Source organism: Leucoraja erinacea, chromosome 1 (genome assembly GCF_028641065.1).
Source record: "Leucoraja erinacea ecotype New England chromosome 1, Leri_hhj_1, whole genome shotgun sequence".
In the NCBI taxonomy this organism is placed as follows: Eukaryota; Metazoa; Chordata; class Chondrichthyes; order Rajiformes; family Rajidae; genus Leucoraja; species Leucoraja erinaceus.
In genome coordinates, this window is record NC_073377.1 from 112,160,474 (window position 1) to 112,184,277 (window position 23,804).

At 43.6% G+C, this 23,804-nt stretch overlaps 1 protein-coding gene across 2 annotated transcripts in view; it reads right to left on the minus strand.

Annotated features, from left to right (window-relative positions):
• grid2 (glutamate receptor, ionotropic, delta 2) overlaps positions 1-23,804 on the minus strand; it is a 938,309-nt gene that overhangs the window by 145,104 nt on the left and 769,401 nt on the right. For both annotated transcript variants that reach the window (XM_055641544.1, XM_055641535.1), the window contains exon 11: positions 18,765-19,077. In XM_055641544.1, coding sequence (XP_055497519.1) covers positions 18,765-19,077 — 313 coding nt within the window. The remainder of the gene's footprint in view (positions 1-18,764; positions 19,078-23,804) is intronic.

A 23,804-nucleotide genomic window follows, 5' to 3' on the forward strand; every position in this document is an offset into this window, starting at 1 on the left:
CTGATCATCCCCAGTCAGTACCCCATTCCTGCCTTCTCCCCATATCCCCTGACTTTGCTACCTTTTAGAGCCCTATCTAGTTCTCTCTTGAAAGTATCCAGAGAACCAGCCTCCACCGCCCTCTGAGGCAGAGAATTCCACAACTCTTTGTGTGAAAAAGTGCTTCCTCGTCTACGTTGTAAATGGCTTACCCCTTATTCTTAAACTGTGGCCCCTGGTTCTGGACTTCCCCAACATCGTGAACATGTTTCCTGCCTCTAGCGTGTCCAAACCCTTAATAATCTTATATGTTTCAATAAGATTCCCTCTCATCCTTCTAAACTCCAGAGTATAAAAGCAAAGCCGCTCCATTCTCTCAGCATATGACAGTCCCGCCATCCCTGGAATTAACCTTGTAAACCTACGCTGCACTCCCTCAATAGCAAGAATGTCCTTCCTCAAATTAAGGGATCAAAACTGCACAAAATACTCCAGGTGTGGTTTCACTAGGGCCCTGAAGTACAAATGCAGAAGGACCTCTTTGCTCCTCTACTCAACGCTTCTTGTTATGAAGGCCAACATGCCATTCGCATTCTTCACTGCCTGCTGTGCCTGCATGCTTACTTTCATTGATGAACAAGGACCCCTGGATCCCGTTGTACTTCCGCTTTCCCCATCTAGACACCATTTACACTGAAGAAGGGTTTCGGCCCGAAACGTTGCCTATTTCCTTCGCTCCATAGATGCTGCTGCACCCGCTGAGTTCCTCCAGCTTTTTTGTGTACCTTCGATTTTCCATCATCTGCAGTTCCTTCTTGAACACCATTTACACATTCCTGTTTTTGACTTTGACACCTTCCTGTTTTTGCTACCAAAGCAGATGCCCTCACATTTATCCACATTAAATGCATCTGCCATACATCTGCCCACTCACCAAACCTGTCCAAATCACCCTGCATTCTCATAGCATCCTCCTCACAGTTCACACTGCCACCCAGCTTTGTGTCATCTGCAAATTTACTAATGTTACTTTGAATCACTTCATCTAAATCATTGATGTATATCAGATAATTAATTATCCTTCTTGGAGCCCTTGGGGTCTGTTGTGGAGTTTTAATTCTGTACAGCCTTTGTTGAAGCTTAGTTAAATCTCTCTTGGAATACAATGCACGTTCCCACTCTGTGTACTAAGAAGATGAGTTTGAAATGCTTGAGGAATGGATTTACAACGATGATGCTGGAACTGACGGGACATAATTATCTGAAGAGATGGAACAAGCTTGGATCTTTTCTCCTGAAAAGTATCTTAATGCCCTCACCACACTCCTTTATTTTTGGAAGGGTTTTAATCAGAGTAATTGTAAGAAGTATGTTAGGAAAGACAACTTTGGAAAGGCAAGCATAATAATAAAGTAGTTATGGGCATGTCCCACTTACGTGACTGCCGGCACCCGTCAAAGATATTTGCAAGTCGCTGAAAATTGCAGGCGTCACACACACTGATCATATTGAAGGGACATCTGAAGAAGGGTTTCGGCCCGAAACATTGCCTATTTCCTTCGCTCCATAGATGCTGCTGCACCTGCTGAGTTTCCCCAGCTTCTTTGTGTACCTTCATTTTCCAGCATTTGCAGTTCCTTCTTAAAAACAGCATATTGAAGGGCCTGGCTTGAAGGGTCGAATGGCCTACTCCTGCACCTACTGTATTGTTTATGTTTCTATGTTTAAAAATTAAAATTAGACAATTTCTTCTGTTAAATATTTATTTTCCTTTCTTTTGTCAAATAATTATTAACATTATCAAAAGGATAATCAAAAGATCCGCCTTGTCCAAGTAAACAAGCTCAATAAGAGTCAACGGAGCAGCACAGACCTCCGCAAGGAAACATGGGCACTGGGTGGAAGTGCTAATTCCATGCTGACAGCACCCAAAGTCAGGTTCAAACCCAGGTCCTGGGCACTGTGAAGCAGCAGCACTACCTGCTGTACCACTGGGTGCATTGCATCAAAACTCACTATTGGCTGGAGTGGCTGAGGCAAAGAACACTGATTTTTTTGACTTCTAAGGACCTTTAGTTTAGGTTAATTTTTTGTTTAGAGATTCAGCAGAAACAGCCCCTTTGGCCCATCGAGTCTTCCCCAACCAGCAATCCTGGTACACTAGCGCTATGCTACACATTAGGGACAAATTTTACTGAAGCCAATTAAACTATTAACCTGTACATCTTAAGAGTGTGGGATGAAACTGGTACAAACTCCACACAGACAGCACCCAAAGTCAGGAAAAAACTCAGGTCTCTGGTGCTATGAGGCAGCAACTCTACCCGCTGCGCCACTGTGCTCCCTTTAAACTCACTATTGGATGGAGTGACTGAGGCAAAGAACACTGATTCCGTTGACTTCTAAGGACCTGAATAAACTATTTTTCTCTTTCCAAAGACGACTGTCGTCTTTCCATTATTCTCTGTCCTTTATTTCATCTTGATTAAGTACGAGGGAAATAGAGGGGAAAACCAATGTGCAACGGAAACAGCTGTAAAGACAGGTAAGGTTGAATGGCCACTTTCCATTCAGTAATTTCAATGCCATTCCACCCGATATAATTGCAAACATCAGCCCTTTTTATCTCAAGGGTAATTTGAAATGTCTTGCGATAGGAATGCAAAAACGGCTAACTAAGAGGTGAAGCAATTAAATGCTAATGAACCACTTTTGACAATTACACAAATTTTGCAATTTAGTTGGTTTTAATGTAACATTCTCAGGTACTCTGCCAAATATAATGCTTATATTTTTACATGCCTTGTCTAATGCTTATCTGAAAAAATAGAAGTAATTTTATATTTACTGGTACAAGAAGCAGCCACAAATGTCCCTAATAACTCAGTGGTAGTTAATCTCCTTGACTACTTCTGTAGCTCCTCCTAAACTTGTGATCTCTACCGCTGAGAAGGACAAAGACAGCAAGGACAAGGGAACATGACTACCATTTGCAGATCACCATGCAAGACACACACCAGCATTACTTGGAAATAAATTATAGTTTTGTTTAGTTTAGTTTAGTTTTGTTTGGTATCGTTCAGGATGGAAATAGGCCCTTTGGCCCACTGAGTCCGTCCCGACCAGTGGTCACCTGTACATTAGCCCTATCCTACACACCAGGGACAATTGTTTCTTGTTTGACAAAGGTTGTCGATGAACAAGAGACAACAAGGCTAACAAAAAGGCACCAAAGGAGACAAAAGCGTATTGATAACGCAAGAAGAGTGAGAGAGGAGTGCAATGTGAAGCCAGAGGAAGGAGTATAGGTGGAAGGGGAGTGGGCAGGGGTGAGTAGTGGGGGTGTGATGGTGGGGAAATGGGCTTGCTCTCGTGCCAAGAAAGAGATTTGGGTGGGGGAGGGGAGGGGAGGGAAGGGGAGGGGAGGGAGGGAGAGAGAAGGGAGTAAACAAGAGGTGGGTGTTACTTAAAATTGGAGAATTCCAATATTTGTACCCCTAGGTTGTAAGCTACCCAAGCGGAATATGAGGTGCTGTTCCTCCAATGTGTGCACCAGCTCACTCTGGCAATGAAGGCCCAGGACAGAAATGTCAGTTTGGGAATGTGAGGGGGAGTTAAAATAATTAGTAACCGGGAGGGAGATCCAGCAGGTGTTTACGGACTGAACGCAAGTACTATATTGGACAAAATGATCGCCATGTCTACGCTCCTTGTTCTTTGCGTCTACATTGTGCAAATCTACACTTTACGTTCTAATGCTTCTATGTTTTTTTGCATAATAAATCATTGCAGTCTTTTTTTTTAATCAATAGTGGACTCTCTTAATTTCAATGTTGTGTTACCCCAGTTGCTTTCCTTCCCATTGTCACCACTGCCGAACAGTTTGATGCTCCTTTTTTTCAAAAGGAGCATCTCATTCCTCAGTGCAATCTTGTTTGAGATCGTCGGAACTCTTTACTTGTCATTCATCAGCATTGCAGGTAATTTGCCAATAACCAAGCTAAACCTCAAGTGTCAAGTGTCTCTCAATACTTCCGGATAATTAGCTCTTCAAGACAACTTGCCTTGCAGCATTACCCAGTTTACACCTGCGAATATCCACATTTAGCGTTATGTAATAATTTGTAATTCTAAATCGCATGGTGGAAATTGTGCAGAAGCTGTCTCAATATTCATCAGATGTTGGCCAAGTATTCATTCTGACTCATTAAGTACTTGCAGCTTATTATCCTCTGCCATTTATTATAACGACCAGTTGTCCCATATTTATACCCATCTGTGATAAATTGCAGTAATGCACCCTGCCTCTGTGACCTCCAATAGCCTTTCATGATCTGTGGAACGGTCATAATCATCGACCTATACAGTACGAAACAGGCCCTTCAACCCATCTAGTCCATGCCAACTAAGTTTGTCATTCTGGGCATTTCCCATTTGCCTGCATTTGGCCCATATAACATCGTCATCCCTGGAGTGCCTTCTGATCACCCATCAGAGAGGGTGAAGAGAGTTACAGATCAAGTGCAGGCAGCGCAGATTCGTTTAACATGGCATTAGTTTAACTGTTCTATGTTCTATCTACTTGAGAAGATAAAATGTCCAGGACTACAAGGAGCGCACCATGAAGTGGAAAGATAGACACAACATGCTGGAGGAACTAAGCGATATAGGCAGTATCTCTGGATAGAAGGAGTGGGTAACATTTTGGGTCATGACCCTTCTTCAGACTGAGAGTCAGAGGAGAGGGAGACACAGGGATATGGAAGGGTAAGGTGTGAAAACAAGACATCAAAGGGGATGCAGTTCAAGGAAAATGTGGAATAGATCATTGTTGGCTAGAAGGTGACTATTCTATTCCGATCTATTCTCATGATTTTGTACACATCTATATGATAATTCCTCATCCTCCTGCGATCCAAGGAATAAACTCCTAGCCTGCTCAATCTCTCCCTAAAGCTCAACTGCTCGAGTCCTGGAAACATCCTCATAAATCTTCTCTGCACCATTTCCAGCTTAACATAGACATCTTTCCTATAACATGATGCCCAAAACTGAACACCACACTGTAAATGTGGCCTCATCAACGTCTGATATAACTGCAGCATGACTTCCCAACTTCTAAACTCAATACTCTAAACGATGGAGGCCAACGTGCCAAAAGCCTTTTTGACCTGTGATGCCACTTTCAAGGAGCTATGTACCTGCACTCCTAAATCCTTCTGCTCTACAACACTCCCCAGAGCCATACCATATATTGTTTGCATCCATCGCATGTTAGACTTGTGCTCCAAGGTACAAAGTCCCCGCCTACCCAGACTCTCAATATATCTCAGGCCCTCAAGTCCCAGAAACATTCTTGCAGATCTTCTCTGCACTCTTTCCAGCTTAATGGCATACTTCTTATAGCAGGGTGACCAAAAACTAACACAGTACTCCAAGTACAGCCTCACCAATTTGAATCCTTCAACTTCAGATAACTCGGCCTTTCTTTCCGTTACTATCAGAACTGGCCATTTTACTTCGGAGTCACGTGAGTGACTACGCGAAGAACCCGTCCAGCACGCATGCGCGACATGAGCGTTCACACAGTGCAACAGCGACGAACAGGAATACAGGAGCTCCCGCTACAAGCTTTAAAAAGACGGACCGTCAGGTAAGTATTACTCTGAGGTCGTTATTAGAAAACTTTGTTTTGCTTTGTGTTCTCCAGACTGAGGAAAAACTGGAGAAAATGAGCAATTTCTCATTGGCCATTCTGGCCCTTATTGCTTGCCATTCCACTCTTCCTATTATTTTTTCATTTAGTTTTTAGTTTACAAGAGATACAAAGCCTTTCCCAGGTTCATAGGTCATAGGAGCAGAATTAGGCTATTCGGTCCATCAAGTCTACTCCGCCATTCAATCATGGCTGACCTATCTTCCCCTCTCTAACCCCATTCTCCTGCCTTTTCCACATAACCCCTCATACCCTTACTAATGAAGAATTTGTCAACCTCCGCCTTAAAATTATACATTGACTTGGCCTGTACAGCCATCACTGGACAGTGGATCAACCAGGCTGACCTATCTGTGTCTCACACGAGATTTCACATTAGCACCGTGACATCAGCTAATCAGAACCACTAACCTCTTTCCCCTTGTGCTGCCGCTATTGAAATATCAATTTAATTTCCATTGATATCTTAATGCAGTGAAGGACAATCATAGTGTGAAGCTTACAAAAGGAAATTGCAGGATGAATAATTCCACCCAATGCAGGTTGGCTGGTCAGGCTATCATTCGTGAGGTACTGTACCCTTGGCAGTAGTTTGAATATTACTTTACCTCCATTCATCCAATGTTCGGAAGGCACACAATGAAAGACTTATTTTGCATTGGCGTGTTTAATGACAACAGTGGCACAAAGAATGAAAACCACAGGGCTATTCCACCCAAAATTGAATACAAGACAGTTATAGTGTTTGACAAAGGATGTGATAGACCTATTTCTAATGATTATGATGTGGTAATTCCATCAGATGAACATTGTAATATCATTATTCTACCTGACTTGAATACTATGGTATAATCATGGCGAGTGACATAAGGGGAATGTAATTATACAAGCTAGCATTGAACTCAATAGTTTGACATTGGTGATAAAATATGCTGCTCCATCTATGACAAAGGCTGCAAAGAATAGTAAGATTAAAGGAAAACTTACCAGTTTGAAGTTTGATCGTTATTTTATGAGGAGTAACGTTGAGGGATTACGTGAAGAACCCCGCCAGGACGCATGCGTGTCATTCTTCAAAGCAGTGAAATCACAGATAACTGTAATGACTAAACATAGCAAGATTAGAGAAGAGATACCAGTTGAGTATATGATCAAGGGTGGAAGCGGAGGGCACATAATCCCTCAACGTTACTCCTCATAAAATAACGATCAAACTTCAAACTGGTAAGTTCTCGTTTAATTTTACTATTTTACTTTGGAGTCACGTGAGTGACTACGTGAAGATTTTAAAGCTCTGTGATTTCATGCCGTGTAAACGAGTCCATGCAACACATCTGCCTTGATTATGGGGAGAATAGTGTTAACATCATTAGACATCAATACGATATTGAAAACCCAACGATAAATATATTAACACCAAATTATAGCCCCTATTTATGGGGTAAATTATATTACAGAACTTAAAATTGTTTCTGCAAATGTTCCAGGTTCAATGACTGGTTTGTTATAAAATTGTTGGAAAGTTTTCTCCGTTGACCATCCTGCTGTCTTGAGGATTTGGTCCATAGGAACATCCAACTTCATAGCTGCCGATGTAGCTGCAGCCCTGGTGGAGTGAGATTTTAAAATGCTAGTGTCTACTCCAGCCTTTATTAGGACCTGTTTTAGCCATCTAGAGATGGTCTGGACTGTCACTGTTTTGAGTGGCTGTTTGTAGCTGATTAAAAGTGACAATTCTTTCCCTCTGATGATCTTAGTATACTCCATATATAATAGTAAGTGTGTTACAATAAAGAGACGGTCATCTGTCGGGTAGGCCCAGAATTCTGTTTTTAGGCCTGCTGACCCCTGTCTGTTTTGTTTGACTAACTCATTGATGTGAAAAGTTACATTTCCAGATGAAATAGTCATGTTGTCCAGCCTTAGTTCTGTAGCGACTGGACCCTTTGTGCTGTGACCAAGGCCATCAGCATGACTGTTTTCATAGTCAGTTTCTGTAGGGATAGAGCTGTAGCTGGAGACCAGTTTCTTAACATGGTCAGTACAATGCTCATATCTCATATTTGGGAATACCTGGTTCTTGGGGGATTAACATTAAAAATGCCCCTCATGGGTTTGGTTACCAGGGTGTGTCCCAACAGAATGCCGCTCTGTTCCTTGCCACAGGTATGTTGACAGAGCACTTCTGGCACAGTTGATGGCACTATGACTGAGCCTCTCATCGTAATGGAGGCTTGCCAGGAATTCCAGAACAGACGGGATGTTCATAGATCTGTGGGTGATGTTTATTGTTGTGACAGTACTTCCCATTTCATGATGACACCAAGTACTGTTTTTTGGTGGACTGTCTGTGGGCTGCTGAAATAATATCCACTGTTCGGTCCGTCAGTCCCAGGTGTAGTAGAGGTGCTTTCAAACTCTACAAATTAATAGGTTTATATAATTATGACATGGGTAACTTCCCCTTGTTGCGGGATGAACCAGTAAATTAGGTCTATGATGGATGGTGATGCATGGTTCTAATACCATGTCGAGTATCACCGGGACCCATGGTTGAGTAGGCCAATCGGGTACTATCAAAATACCAGACGCAGAGTCTTGCTGTATATTCCTAAATACCCAACTGATGAGGCAGAAAGGAGAGAATGCATAAATAAACAATCCCCCAATGCAGCGAAAATGCATCTGTTGCAACTGCCCCAGGATCTGGTTCCCATGAACATAATTCGATAGCTGGTGTGAGCCTGGATGCGAATAGGTCGATATCTGGTGTTCCATACCGTGCTGTAATTTCAGCAAATACATTTTTATCCAACATCCATTCAGTGTTTTCATTGAATTTGCGTGACCTATTGTCTGCCACTAAATTTAGTTTACCTGGTAAGTAGGTAGCTGATATCCAAATATCTCTCTGGATACACTATTGCCAAATTGTGTTGGCCAGATTGTCACATAATGTCGATTTGTTTCCACCCATATGGGTAATATATGCTACCACGGTGGTGTTGTCAATTTGTAGTCTAACATGCTGGTGATATAACCCAGAACATTATGACTTAAGGCCATGGAATGCACTTAACATTCCCAGGTAGTTTATGCACAGTGATTGTAATAATGATGCCTCCTGTGCATTCCATCTCCCCCACAGCTGGAGATGGAATTGGTAGCACCCCATCCAAGTGCACTGGCATCAGTTTGTAGTTCCATAGACGGGTAGCTGATAATGTTTGGATTGGAACAATGCCTAATGTTATCTTTCCACCATTTTAGTTCCATTATGCCCTCTGTTGGTAGCTTCATTGGTCTGTCAAAATGACCACCATAATTTTTGAGTGCTCGTATTTTAGCCCTCTGTAATTTTTGATAATGTAAAGGTCCGATTTGTGTGCCTGGAAACGCAGCCACTATAATGCCAATTATTCTTGCTACCAGTCTGATGGATGGTTTTGTGATGTCAATGATTTTGCTGCAAGCCTCCATGAAGGCTGTAACCTTTTCTTTTGGCAAAGTCACTGACATGTGAACTGAGTTAAGGGTGAACCCCAGATGATCCATTGTATTAAATAACATCTGTGGTCACCTCTAATGGGTACTGTATAGTAAGCATCTTTTAAAATGATGCTTGCCATGTAGTAACCTAGGAAATCAATTGCTTAGCAGTAACAAAGGTTTCCATCTAGTAATGAATATATAGTACGAAAGTATTCAAATTAGTCAAATCTATGATGTTGCGGCAACCACCATCTTGTTTATGATAAAGATTTTGGATTCGAATTCCTGTGATTTGTGTTGGGTTTTCTCCATTACTCCTTTTTTATATGGCCACTGTAGTTCAGCATGCGCTTTTGATTTTTCTTTGCCTGTAAGCACGAACATTCGGTTCGGTACATGCTGATCTGGAGGATTATATTTTTGTATAAATTCTATGGTATAACCCTATACTTCTGAAAATATAAGTGTCGGTAGTTAATTTATTCCATGCATCCAGATAGAATTATAATCTCCCACCAACCTCGTAAGGAACCAGACCCACCTACCTCCATAGTTACTATTGGTAGGTTTGTTACTTTTTCGGCATCCTCTGTGGACGTTGAGGCGCCGGTGTCTGGATCTGTAGTTGGATCGGTGTTGAGGATTAGCGCATTCCCCAGGAAGGCCGGTCTGGGCCATGGCCTAAAAAGACCGATGTTGAGTGTTCCTGGCCTTTGAGCTTTCACCAGTTTGTCTTGGCCGACTGGGGTGCTTTTTCCTGGCCGAAGTAGTTTTTAGACGTTGCTTTAATGAGCCCCAGGGTTTTACCCTCTTCGTCAAGTTCTTTTACCTGTTTTGATAAGTTGCCTCCAAATAGTAATATTGGTGGTTTGGAGGTTCCAGGTTTGCATAGGCCTGCAAATTAGGGTCTAAAGCCGGTTGGATGGCACTTCTTCCTAATGCTGTTTACTCGTATTGGTAGTTGCAAAATAAAGCCAGTGCATCCTGGTGATCTTGTGTCATGTCTTTTTTGTTTATTGTGGCTCCGACATGTTTTCAAATACACTGGTTGACAACTAGGAACATTCAGTGTTTTGCAGTTCCCTGGTGGTAAGTGTCTTGCTGTGGTGTCCAATAATGCCTGTCCTTATAGCTGGTTGAATGACAAGTAGTCGATACTTGCAGCTATTTTAGGTTCCAGGTTTTGGCCAGTTTGGTTGGGTTGAATAAACTGGGACACCATATCCAATAGGTTTTCTTGCACCCCATGCACACTAGGGATATGTTCTGCACCCCTCTTCAGGGTCAGCCCAGAATTGACCCCCTGTACTCCCCTCTGATGAGGGAGAAACACTGTGCAGCCCTACAAGAGGTACTGCTATAGGACTTACTAGCTGCCCACTGTGACTAGTCTCCATCTCCCGGAGCCTGTCACTTTGGAGTATTTGCTCCAACAGCCGCTCCAACCGGCCACAATGCTCACGGGCACTGGCTGCTCGCGACTATTTAGAGTCGGACTCATCGGAGTCAACGACTCTGTTCGTTTTTTGCTTCGCTCTACCGCCCGGCCGTGTTTCCATTTCGGGAGATTGGCGTGCCGTTGGCTGCTGCTGCTGGCTGCCCGCAACTCCGCGGTTCTCCCCCGCCAGCTTTTTCGCAGCCTACGTGGATCTGGTCCATGTCTCCACCTGTAAGGTAAGTGGAAGGATCGCAGAGTCTCCTTACCTGCTGTTCCCGGCTTTCAAATTCTGCCGCTAAGGGGAACGACGTTCCCCCTGCTGTGACTCGTTGCAATGCATGTAGCGATATGTCACACATGCGTCTCATGCACTTCCTGAACATTCCACCGGTAGGTTTGACAATCTCCTTTAGTTCAGTTTAGAGTTAGAGTGTGGAAACAGGCCCTTTGGCCCACTGACCACACCGACCAGCGATCACCTCGTGGAATTAGGCCACCATTCAACCATGTCTGAAAATGATACACATGTTTAAGTTGCTGCTCAGTTAGTGGAGTTGCCTGTTTGTTGGAAACATCATTGCCATCCTCTCTGGGACACAGGTAGCTACCAGCAGGAAGTCGGTCTGGCATATCGTATTTTTATCTGACCTGCAGGTTCATGTTGTGAATCAAAAATGTATTTATATTAATCTGTAGGCTCTCAATACCAGTATTTCTGATTGAGTGGCTGGTTGAAGAGAATGTGTTGTGCACACTGGCGACTCAGACAGGTGGTTTCAGTCAAATAACTTAGAAGCAATTCCTGGTTCAGGCTTGCATTAGGTTAAATTCCACTGAGGAAGAATGCTGAGGGTTCGTGGTGACTTTAATAGTTAAGAGTTGACAGGGAACCCGTATTCCCACATCAAGTGGATACTGCGTTTTCGGCTCTAGTCATAAGGTTCTGATTGTATGTTATCAACGAAATGTATGAATAACTAGATAAATGCATCTTCCGTGGCTAGCGAAGCCAAACATTTTCCATCCGTATGGTCAATAGAGGAACGGTGGTTCCAAGTGGAATCAATGACATCTCACAGAGGATGAGTAGACTGGCCAAGAACACGAGGGGTATATTGCTGATATTTCTCAAGATTACAGAAATGTGGAACATGCCAAATCAGGTTACGTTTGGCTAATCTGATCATGTGTTTAGTTACCCAGTTTAAGATGGATAATTGGCTTTCAGCAATTTAGCTGATTCAGAGAATCTATCTTGAAGATGCATACTTTGCCATATCTACACACAGGAGGCACAGATTATATGATGTTTTGATAACAAAGCCAGTGGTGGAAGCTAATGCTGCCCTACTCAGATCAAAGGGCATTGTGTCATTGAGGTTTAGGTAACATGCAAAATTTGCAGCTGATAAATGTTAGGGGTTTAACAGTAGGTACTTCTTACGATATTAAGGATGAGGCAACATGAAATTTAATAATGCCAACTTTACCTATTCATTCAGGCCATGGTAAAGCGGCTGAAGCAGCTCCTATTTACTCAGTCACGAGTGATGGCTGGGTTAGCCTATTTCTCGGGCAGCTAGCTCTGCATGATTGCATGGGAAGTTTGTGAACAAAATATGTGAGTTACTTTTAAAAGGAAGTAACAGAGGTTTGTGTGACTTTCAGTTTGGGCTTAGAGAAGCGTTTATGTGATAGCACAATTGACGCTGCTTGTGCTGCTTTGTCATTCTCTATAGTCCCATAATTGAGACAATAAATGATTGGTTATTCACCCGCTGTTTAATAATGTTATGCAGGGTGTCTTTTACATGACTGCTCTTAAAGCCTACACTCACTGTAGTGTGCAATGTATATCAGTAAATTATTATGCAAATATTCTTCTACTATATTCCTAATGGAACAGTATTTTTTTAAGTTGATTATGCTTCTAGCAACTGATTTCAGCACAAAGAACACAGTCTTTACTCAATCTCTGGCTCGGTCTCTGGGTCATAACTGACATTCGGGTAGCTTGTTATGGGAATGATCTCATAAGCAAGATGGGCATGATTGCATGATGAAGTTGACACCATACCCACCAGAGCGGAGATTGAGGGTGTTATTAGGTATACAAGTACATTGAGCTTGCTAGTACCCATGAGTTGAAAGATATTTGCAGATAGAATTCTGAACAAATTCTGTTGCATGAGTTATTGTCTAACTCAAAGTCAATTGGGACTATGTATGCAAGTTAGCATCATGGTATTAATAACCCATATTTTCTACCATTAATGGTTTATCTGTTTAAGTGTTTCATACACAGATTGGGTTGCTGCATGAAACCACAGAGGTTTGAAGGCTTCACGTGACTTCGATATAAAATAGAAAGATTAAACGAGAACTTACTGTTTGAAGTTTGATCTTTATTTTATGAGAATTTGAAGTGAGGGAATACGTGCCCTCCAATCCCAACCCTACTTCTCATAAAGATCATTTGATAGTTCTAAAGTCGTTAATCTTTCTATGGCTTAAGTTCAGCAACTAGTCTGTGGTTTCATACAGCTGCTCTGAAGATTGACACGCATGCGTGCTGGCGGGCTCTTCACATATTCCCTCACTTCAACTTCTCATAAAATAAAGATCAAACTTCAAACGGTAAGTTCTCGTTTAATCTTTCTATTTTAGTTTTATTTGCCAATGGTATGTGTGAAGACAGTAACTGTTGTGATGTATAAATGCCAGTGCAGGTCCAGGTAATAGGAAAGCTCAAGATCCCAATTTCTTCCAGAAACAAAGAGTGTAATAGAGTAACAACAAATATATTGAAAGCAATTCCAAAACGAGAATGGTTTATTTTGTTGAGTCCCATGCTGTAGCCTCTTTAGTGTTACTTTCACATTAGCACTCAATAGTTTCCAACAAGCATAACATTGCACAGGAGCTCAGAACTGAAAACTGCAGAGCTATATTTGAACAGTTCAATGCGATTATAATTGTGTTTTAAATTGCTTCCTTCCAAGGCTCATAGAGTTGGGAAGGTTAAGCGACACTTTGGAAAAAACAATGATTTGCTAATGTTCATTTTAGAAGAAATTTATTTCTTGCAGAATGAGATTGTACTGTGACAGAACAGGGCCATCGGCCCACATTGTTTGTGCTGAACATGATGCCTGCATATGATTAATATTCCAGCATTCATTACATATCCAATGCAGAAAGTAAAAACTGCAGATGTTGGTTTATTCCAAAGATAGACGGAAATTGCTGGAGTAACTCAGTGGGTCAGACAGCATCTCTGGAGAGAAGGGATGGGTGGCGTTTTGGATTATGAGATGAAGTTGAGGCCTACAGAATCTCCCATTGCTAACCATTTCAACTCCACTTCCCATTCCCACACTGATATTTCTGTCCTGGGCCTTCTCCGTTGCCAGAGTGAGGCCACATGCAAATTGGAGGAACAGAAAGTTATATTATGATTGGGTAGCTTACATCCCAATGGTACGAATGCTAAATTATCTCATACTCCCCTCCCTTCCCTCCTCCCTCCATGTTCCCTTCCTCCACTTGAATTGTTTTACTAGATCCATAGCTCTTCACATTGTTTCTCCAGAGATCACACCTTCCCAGTCAACAATGGACCTACCAGACACCGCCCTGCCTGAGGTCATTTGTGGCTGGCCCAGTTTGGGCCTGGTCTTTTCTTGCCATCAGCTCATCTCCTTCTCAATCAAATTTGTCCAACCACTGCTCATAGCTAATACCTACTTAATCCCAGCATCAAAGGTAGACACAAAATGCCGGAGTAACTCAATGGGTCAGGCAGCATCTCTGGAAAGAAGGATTGGGTGACGTTTCGGTTCGAGACCCTTCTTCAGATGCTGCCTCAACCGCAGAGTTACTCCAGCATTTTAGGTCTACCTTCGATTTAAACCAGCATCTGCAGTTGTTTCCTACACACAATCCAAGCATCATTCTGGTAAACCTCCTCTGCACCTTTTCCAATGCTTCCATAGCCTATCAGTAATGGGGCAACCAGAACTGAACCTAATACTCAATGGCCCGACCTATCAAAGCAAGTGTACCATATGCCTTCTTTCCCACTCTATCTACTTGTGTTGCCGCTTTCAGTGTTATGGATTTGGTCACCAGATCCTTCTGTATATCAATGCTGCATTAGTTTTTAGTTTAGTTTAGAGATACAGCATGGTAACAGGACCTTTGGCCCCCAGAGTCCGCAATGATCAGCGATCCCCACACATTAACACTATCCTACACACGCTAGCAACAACCTACAAATCTCCATGTATTTGTAGTGTGGGAGGAAACAGAAGATCTCGGAGAAACCCACGCAGTCACAGTGAGAATGTACATACTCCGTACAGACAACACCCTTAGTCAGGATTGAACCCGGGTCTCCAGCGCTGTAAATGCTGTAAGGTAGCAACTCTACCGCTGCGCCACCGTGTCATTAATTGTATATTTTCCCCTTAGATTTGACTTCTCAAAGCACAGCATCTCATATTCCCTTGAATTAAACGCCATCTGCCAATTCTTTGCCCATTTCCGTAGCTGATCTAAATCCTGTTTGATAGCCTTCCTCACAGACTGCAAACCCAGCAATCTTGGTGTCATCTGAAAAATGACTAACCAACCCCTCTATGTGTATGTTAAGGCCAATGTTTAATGCTAGCCCTTGATTGCTTAGGCAAATTACAACAATCCTTCTGCTGCCTCACAGTGTCAAAGACCTGGGTTCGATCCTGACCTCGGGTGCTGTCTGTGTGGAGTTTGCACGTTCAACCTGTGACCTCATAGATCTTCTGTGGGTGCTCCGGTTTCCTCCCATATTGTATGGGTTTGTAAGTTGATTAACCGCTGTAAATTGTCCCTAGTGGACGTGAAAGTGGGATAACATTGAACTCGTGTGAACAGGTGATTGATGGTCGGCGTGGACTCGGTGGCCCGAAGGACTTGTATCTTTCTATGTCTCAACATTTCAATCCAAATTTAACAGTTACTACCAACAAAGAAGATGCTCTGTACTCCAATTTGAGGAGTTTCAATGGAAAATATTGTATTTCAAAATAAAATTCAGTCAATGAGAACATAATTAGTGTCGACACATGCTATCCCCCTTCACATTAAGTATTTCTGACAATGTTTAAACTGCTCCTTGCCACTGCAGAGACATTTGTCAGAGGCAATTAATAGACAGAGATAATGTCAGGTCATAGCACAGCGAACATTGGGGATTTATGATTCATAAGGCACCATCATAATGAAAACTGTGTGCCCGCAAGAAGGAACAAAGTCGGGTTAATCTGCCATAGAGATTAATTTTTCAATCTGTGATTCAGTAGTTCAAACGTTGGTATTTAAAGATAGTGGAAACAAGATTCCATAGCAATTAATAACAGGTGTGGGGTGAGATTGACCTACACGAGGAATATAATCAAGCAACATTGAAGCATAGGGTCATACATCTGCACCACGCTGCCTCGGCAAGGCCACCAGCATAATCATGGACCAGCCACTCCCTCTTCTCCCCTCTTCCATCAGACACGAGGTACAGAAGTGTGAAAACGCACACCTCCAGATTCAGGGAAAGTGTCTTCCAAGTTATCTCCAAACTTTACTTGAGCACGTAAGGTTGTGTATATTTGTGCGAATCATTTGTTCTACCGAGCTCCTTTTCAACCAGTTTAGCTGCTTTTGATCCAAATTCCTGCACAGATGCTGCCTGACCTGCTGAGTTCCCCCTTTAGACTTTAGATTTTAGAGATACAGCGTGGGAACAGGCCCTACAGTCCGCCAAGTCCATATCGGCCAATGATCATCCCGTACACTAGCACTATCCTACACGCTAGCGACAATTTACAGAAGCCAATTAACTTGCAAACTGGCACATCTTTGGACTGTGGGAGGAAACCGGAGCACCTGGAGGAAACCCACGCTGTCACAGGGACAACATACAAACTTCGTACAGACAGCACCCGTAGTCAAGAATGAACCTGTGTCTCTGGAACTGCTGCGCCTCTGTGCCCCCCTGTAGGTTGAGTTTGCAGTTCCTCGTCTCTCCATTTTCATGGGAGAAGGGAGAAGAGGGAGTGACTGGGGAATCTTGGTACAGATGTTTCCCTGGTGCCGTTGGAATGCAATTGGGAAGGAGTTCCAGGATTTAGACCTGGTGACAATGAAGGTAGGGCATCTGTTTCCAAGTCTTGCTGTGCAACTTGAAAGGGATCGTGCAGGCAGTGATTTAGTTTTGGAGATACAGCATGGAAACAGGCTGTATCCATGCACGGTGAAAGCAAATTACTATTCTCCCCCAAACACTTCAAGTTTATGCCTTTGGTTTTGGAACTCTGAGAGGAAGCAGGTCCTACTTCCAGTTTCCTCCTCGTTTAATGCCCAACATTTAAATTTCCCCAACAAATAAGTTGCTCCAGAGAAAACAACATCAGCCTTTCCAATCTTCATTCAAAGCTACATTTATAATTTGAAACATTCAATTACAAAATTTGTAATCTGTAATTGCTGCATGTATGCAAAGCAAATGTATTCACTATACAGTATGTAAATGTATCACTATATGTAAATGTATGCAATGTAAGATTAAACATTTCTTATATGGGTCCACTATCAATTTTCCGGCACCCTTGGTTCCAGAGCCTAGTCACATTATCCGTTTTGCTGGACTAACAGAGGTCATGGCCTTGGGGGGTCAAGATACCAGCCTGCAAAGGTGGCCGTTGAAGTCAGCTATGAGAACGGATCTACCGGCTCCAGCTGGCCCAGAGTCCTGGAATCTCGGCTACAGGGAGAAAATTCGACCGGGGGGGAAGCCACCAGTTGGCAGAAAATCAGTAGTGGGTCTGCATTTGCAATGTGACACAGTACATAAAAAAACTACGCACCAACTTTGGAGGAACGGCGCAGTGGCACAGCTGGTACAGCTGTTGCCTCACAGCACCAGAGATCCAGGTTTGATCCCGATCTCGGGTAAAGTGGGTGTGGAGTTTGCATGTTCTCCCTGTGACCGCGTGGCTTTCCACCGGGTGCTCTGGCTTCCTCTCACATCCCAAGACGTGCGGGTTTATAGGTCAATTGACCTTTGTAAAACAGTCCCCGTTAAGTGGATGAGAAAGTGGGACAACAGAACCAGTGTGAACGGGTGATCGATGGTCCGTGTGGACTCGGTGGGCCGAAGGCTATGTCTCCATGCTCTATCGTTCAATCCCTCAGCAGGAATTGTGCACACACAAGCATCTAATCTTCCAGACAATGAATACCTGGACTGGAGACCCCCATTTTAAACAATGACTCAATGGAACAGAAGTAATGAAATGGACACGTCACAGGTGAAGTTCTGCTGCAGCAGTGTCACATGCCACAGTTTATGCTGCAGCAGTGTTTTACAAATAGCCTCAACCGAAAAAGTCGCCTATCTATTTTCTCCAGCGATGTGCAGATTTGTAGATTAATTATCTTCTGTAAATGGTACCAAGTCTGCAGGATAGAACTAGTGTGAACGGGTGATCATTGGTCAGCATGGACCCAGTGGGCTGAAGGGGCTGTTTCCACACTGTACCTCAAAACATTAAAACTAAAACAGATGCTGCCTGACTTGCTCCAGCGTTTTGTGCCTATCTTTGGTATAAACCAGCAATTGTAGTTCCAGGACGCTGCCCAGACCATCACACAAACCAACCTCCCTTCCATTGAGTACATTTACACCGTGCTGTCTTGACAAACAAGGACGAGTCACACCCTAGTCACTCCCTCTTCTCAACTTTCCCATCAGGAAAAAGATATGGAAATGTGAAATGCATACCTGCAGATTCAGGGACAGTTTCATCTGAATACGGCAACTGAGCCATCCTTCCAACAACTAGAAAGCAGTCCTGCGTTACTATCTACCCCATTGGAGACCCTCGGACTATCTTTGATAGAGCTTTGCTGGACTTTATCTTGCGCTAAACGTTATTCATGGTATTCCCTTTATCATGTATCTGTACACTGTGGATTGTTCGGTTGTAATCACGTATTCTCGTTCCGCTGACTGGTTAGCACGCAACAAAAGCTTTTCACTGTACCTTGGTGCACGTGACAATAAACTAAACTCAAACTGAAACTTTTTATTATGCAGTGCCTTACCTTGTTGGACAAAGGAGCCGTAGACAAACCACATTGAGTTGTACAGGGTGGTGGATGTGACGGAGCCCATCTGCAGCCTGGGTGGGTTGAGCCAGTTGAGCAGGTACACCAGTAATCCCACCAGTATCACCGTGCCAGCAATGCATGCCCAGAGAGAGATGTCAAAGGGTGCCAGGCAGGCAAACATGTCGACGGACTTTTCCACCTTCTTCAGCAGGAAACCAACTGAGTAATCCATGTATCGGGTGGTGAAGTCCACCACGCTCTCCCGCTCTGGAGTTATGGTCAAGGCTGAGATTCCCACGTCTGCTCGCTGTAAATTAATGAAACGTCGTCAATGATAAGTTATGGAACGCAAGTTATCAAGTCATAGAGTTATGCAACACGGAAACAGGCCCTTCAGCCCAACTTTGTATCATTGATTCATATAGCACGGGAACTGGCCCTTTCTCCTAACTTGTCCACATTGACCAACATGCCCCATCTCCACTAGTCCCACCTGCCTACATTTGGCCCATATCCTTCTAAACCCGTCCTATCCAGGTAGCTGTCCAAATGTTTTTTTTTAAATTGTGATAGCACCTGCTTGCCCATGTAGCCCAAGATGCCCTATCTATATCAGACAACCTCTCCCTATACCTCAGGCCCCCAAGACTCAGCAACATCCTTGTAAATCTTCTCTGCACCATTTTCAGCTTGACAACATCTTTCCTATAACATGGTGTCCAAAGCTGACCACAATACACTAAATGTGGCCGCACCAATGTCTCATATAACTGTTACATGACCTCCCAACTTCTGTACTCAATACTCTGACTGATAAAGGCTAATGTACCAACAGACTTTTTGACCATCCTATCTACCTGTGATGCCACTTTCAAGGTCCTTTGGTTCTCGAATCACGGACCAAGTGACACTGTTTCGATCCTGACCTCTGCTGCTGTGTGTGTGTAATTTGTAATACTCCCCCTGTGGCCACTTGGGTTTACCTCAGGTCCTACTACTTCCCAAAGTCGAGCGGGTTTGGAGATTATTTGGCCTCTGTAAACTGCCCCTTATATAAAATCTGGGGGAAATTGGTCAGTATGGAGAAAATAAATTTGGATTAGATTAATGTTGGATTAGTATAAATAGGTGCTTGATGCTCAGCGTGAACTTCATGGGCCAAAGGTTTTGTTTCCATGCTGTATCTCTCTATCTCTACCCAAGTGTATGCTCAACTGATGATCTTTTATAAGCTCATAAGGTCAAGTCATAGGAATAGAATTAGGCCATTCGGCCCATTGAGTCCACTCAGCCATTCAATAATGGATGGTCACTCTTTACCTCTCAACCCCATTATCCTGCCATCTACCCATTGACATGGCCTCCACAGCCATCTCTGGCAATGAATTCCATAGATTTACCACCCACTGACTATAGAAATTCCTCCTCATCTCCTTTAATTCTGAGGCTGTGCCCTCGAGTCCTAGACATTCTTGTAGGCAAAGTTGCTAGGTAAAATTGTAAATTGTCCCTTGTGTGTGTAGGATACTGTTAATGTAGGGAATCACTGGGCGGCGGGCCGAAGGGCCTATTTCCACGATGTATTTCTAAACTAAAAATTAAACTAAACTAAAGAAGCTAAGAGTCGGAATGCTGTATCATTTAAAGGAGTTGGAGAAAGGGAGAATTGGGGATTTGGAAGGATTGGAGAGAAGGGTGAGAATTGGAAATTGAAGCATTGATAGACCTAAGGGCCTATCCCACGAGCATGTGACTGCATGCGGCATGCGCGACCTAACGTGGTCGCTTGAGCCGTACGGCCTCGCGGGGCCGGTCCCACTTCGATCGCTGGAGCCGTATGGAGTTGTGCGAAGCTGGTCCCGACATCGCGCGGGGCTCCGAAAAACTGACTGTTCAAAAATTCCGCACGGCAACGGCCTGCCGGCCCACAGCCGCATTGAGGCTGTACGCACCACCTCGACAGGTGTACGCACCGTCTCGACGCCGTACCCACCATCGATGCTGTACGCAGCGTCTTGACGGCGTACGCCTAGCGCAAACTTCCCGCGGACTTCGCTCGAACTTCACGATAACTCGTACGGGATCAGTCGACCTCCGCCCGGCTCCCACTTCCGGTTTAAATTTGGAATAAATCTATATGTCTACTTCTAACAACATGCTCATTAAATGTATTATTTATTTGTTCCAGCTGTTAGAATGCTGAAAGTACTCTGGCATAGAGTAATAAAGTGATTGATAAAACAGCACAAATTATCTTGCCAATGCTCAAATATAACTATGTGAAGAAAATATATAATAAATATGAATATTTACACAATTCATTTGCATGCAATATCTGCTTGATTAAAAATGGGAATTTTCTTCAATGGAGATAGTTGTTGAAACTATGTTTAGATGGGTGAACTGGGGGTGGTTGGTAACTCCTTTGACATGAAAAATGAGCCTAAGATGTAACTAGTTTTTGTGAAATACATTACAAAATAAAATTAAAAAATGGTCTTACATTAGTGTATAAGATCATGAAAGGAATAGATTAGATAAATGCACCTTCTTTTACCAGACTGATGGATTCGAGAATCAGAGAACCTTGGAAGTGGCATCACAGGTAGATAGGGTGGTCAAAAATACTTTTGGTACATTGGCCTACATCAGTCAGAATACTGAGTATAGAAGTTGGGATGCCATGTTACAGTTACAGTATATAAGACATTGGTGAGGCCACATTTAGGCTATTGTGTTTAGCTTTGGTCACCATGTTATAGGAAAGATGTTGTCAAGCAGAAAACAGAGCAGAGAAAATTTACAAGGATGTTGCCAGGATTTGAGGGACTGAGGTATAGGGAGAGGTTGGGCAGGCTAGGACTTGATTCATTGAAGCACAGGAGGATGAGGGGTGATCTTATAGAGATGCACAAAATCATGTAAGGAATAGATGTGGTAAATACACAGAATCTTTTACCAGAGTAGGGGAATCAAGAACCAGAGGACATAGGTCAAAGGTGATGGGGGAAAGATTTAATAGTAATCTGAGCAGTAGCGGATCGACATTTTGGGGGCCCTGAAGTTTGAACTGTTACGAGGGCCCCCTTCGCAACCAGCAACGAGGTCTGGGTAACCACTATTATCTTCTTCAATGGGATTGTTCCATGACAGGCTAGCTAGGCCCCTGCATTTTCAATACATTGAAAGCAATTCTCAAGCTTTCTGCTGGTAGTTTAAATAACAGAAGCTTAGAATTTTTCTAACACATAAGCAGTAAAATAACCCCCTAAAGATATATATTTCATGAAATAGACAATAGACATTTCTATGATTTCCACAATCAGAACCGCATTCATGCCTTCTCCCCATATCCCTTGACTCTGCTATCTTTAAGAGCTCTATCTATCTCTCTCTTGACAGCCTCCAGAGAATTCGCCTCCACTGGCAATCCACTCTTGAAAATAGCGGCGTCAGGGGATATGGTGAGAAGGCAGGAACAGGGTATTGATTGTTGATGATCAGCCATGATCACATTGAATGGTGGTGCTGGTTTGAAAGGCCGAATGGCCTCCTCATGAACCTATTGTCTATTGTCTATTGACAACTCTCTGTGTGAAAAAGTATTTTCTCATTTCTGTTCTAAATGGCTTACCCCTTATTCTTAAACTGTGGCCCCTGGTTCTGGACTCTCCCAACATTGGAAACATGCTTCGTGCCTGTAGCGTGGCCAAACCCTTAATAAACTTACATTTTTCAATAAATAGCCTCATGCAGCTAAACAAATCTGTCACCTGAAATGTCTATTTGCCTAGCACTTAGATGAGAAAAAACGTTTTCACCCAGTTGTGAATTTGTGGAATTCTCTGCCACAGTAGGCAGTGGTCTCATCACCTTCAGCAGCATCTCAGTCTCCCTTCCTGAGCTGACACCCACTTCTCCTCACCTCACCTACACTCACTTCCCCTCACCTACACACCTGCACCTCGACTAATCCCCTCTCCCCACTAAACCCCTCGCCTCGACGATACTTCACTACCAAACTTCTCCTCACACCTAAACCTCGCCTCGACTAACCATACCTCACTAAACCTCACCCCCACAAATAAACCTCACACCTTAACCCCACCTCAACATAACTAAACCTCCCACCTCACACCTAATCCGCGCCTCGACTAATCGCTACCTCTCTCCCGCTCCCGCTATTTATAGACGCCCCCCCATCCCCCTCCTCCCCCCCCCCATGGCCGTTGGCGGCGCCTCACGTGAGCGGAATGGCTCCAACCAGGAGGGCGGGGTTGAGCGCGGAGAGCGGCGCAGGCGCATTGCCCGACAGAGCCGGTGGGAGGGGAGGGAGAGGAGGGGCTGAGGGATTTAAATCGGAAGAATATGCTTCTGGGGCCCCTCTGGGATTAGGGGCCCTGAAGCGTAAGCTTCATTAGTTTCATAGTAGATCCACCCCTGAATCTGTGGGGCAACTTTGTTATACAGACGGTCATGGGCATATGGAAGGAGCTGCCATAGGAGGTAGTTGAGGCAAGTACCATCAGAACTTTTAAGAAACATTTAGACAGGTGCATGGTTAGGATAGTGTAGATTAACCACATTAATCCATGTCTATATAATCTTCACTACGCATATTAAGCATGTCACACATTCCACCTTCTAATCCAGTCCGGGTTTTGGGCATCATGAGTACTGTACACGAGGGACAATTTGCACATAGACCCCATTCTGCCTTCAATGCTCATGCGTTCTATGGGTCTCTGCGCCAGTCACCGGCTGCACCAGAGAGGGTTGCTGACAACATGATTCATAACTGCATTAATTGTGGCATCTCACACGCGAGAATTCGTGACAAATGCCCCGCTTTCGGGAAAACCTGCCATTATTGCAAGAAAAAGATCAACTTCATTCGGTGCTGCCATGCTCGTGGGAACAGAGTTCAGCCACAAGAATCTCTCCATACTCTTGAGCCCAGTGGTGCTGCTGAAGGAGCCCATTTTGGCACCTGCTGCACCAGCATTGCAGGAGCTGCAGGAAGGCAGCCATAAC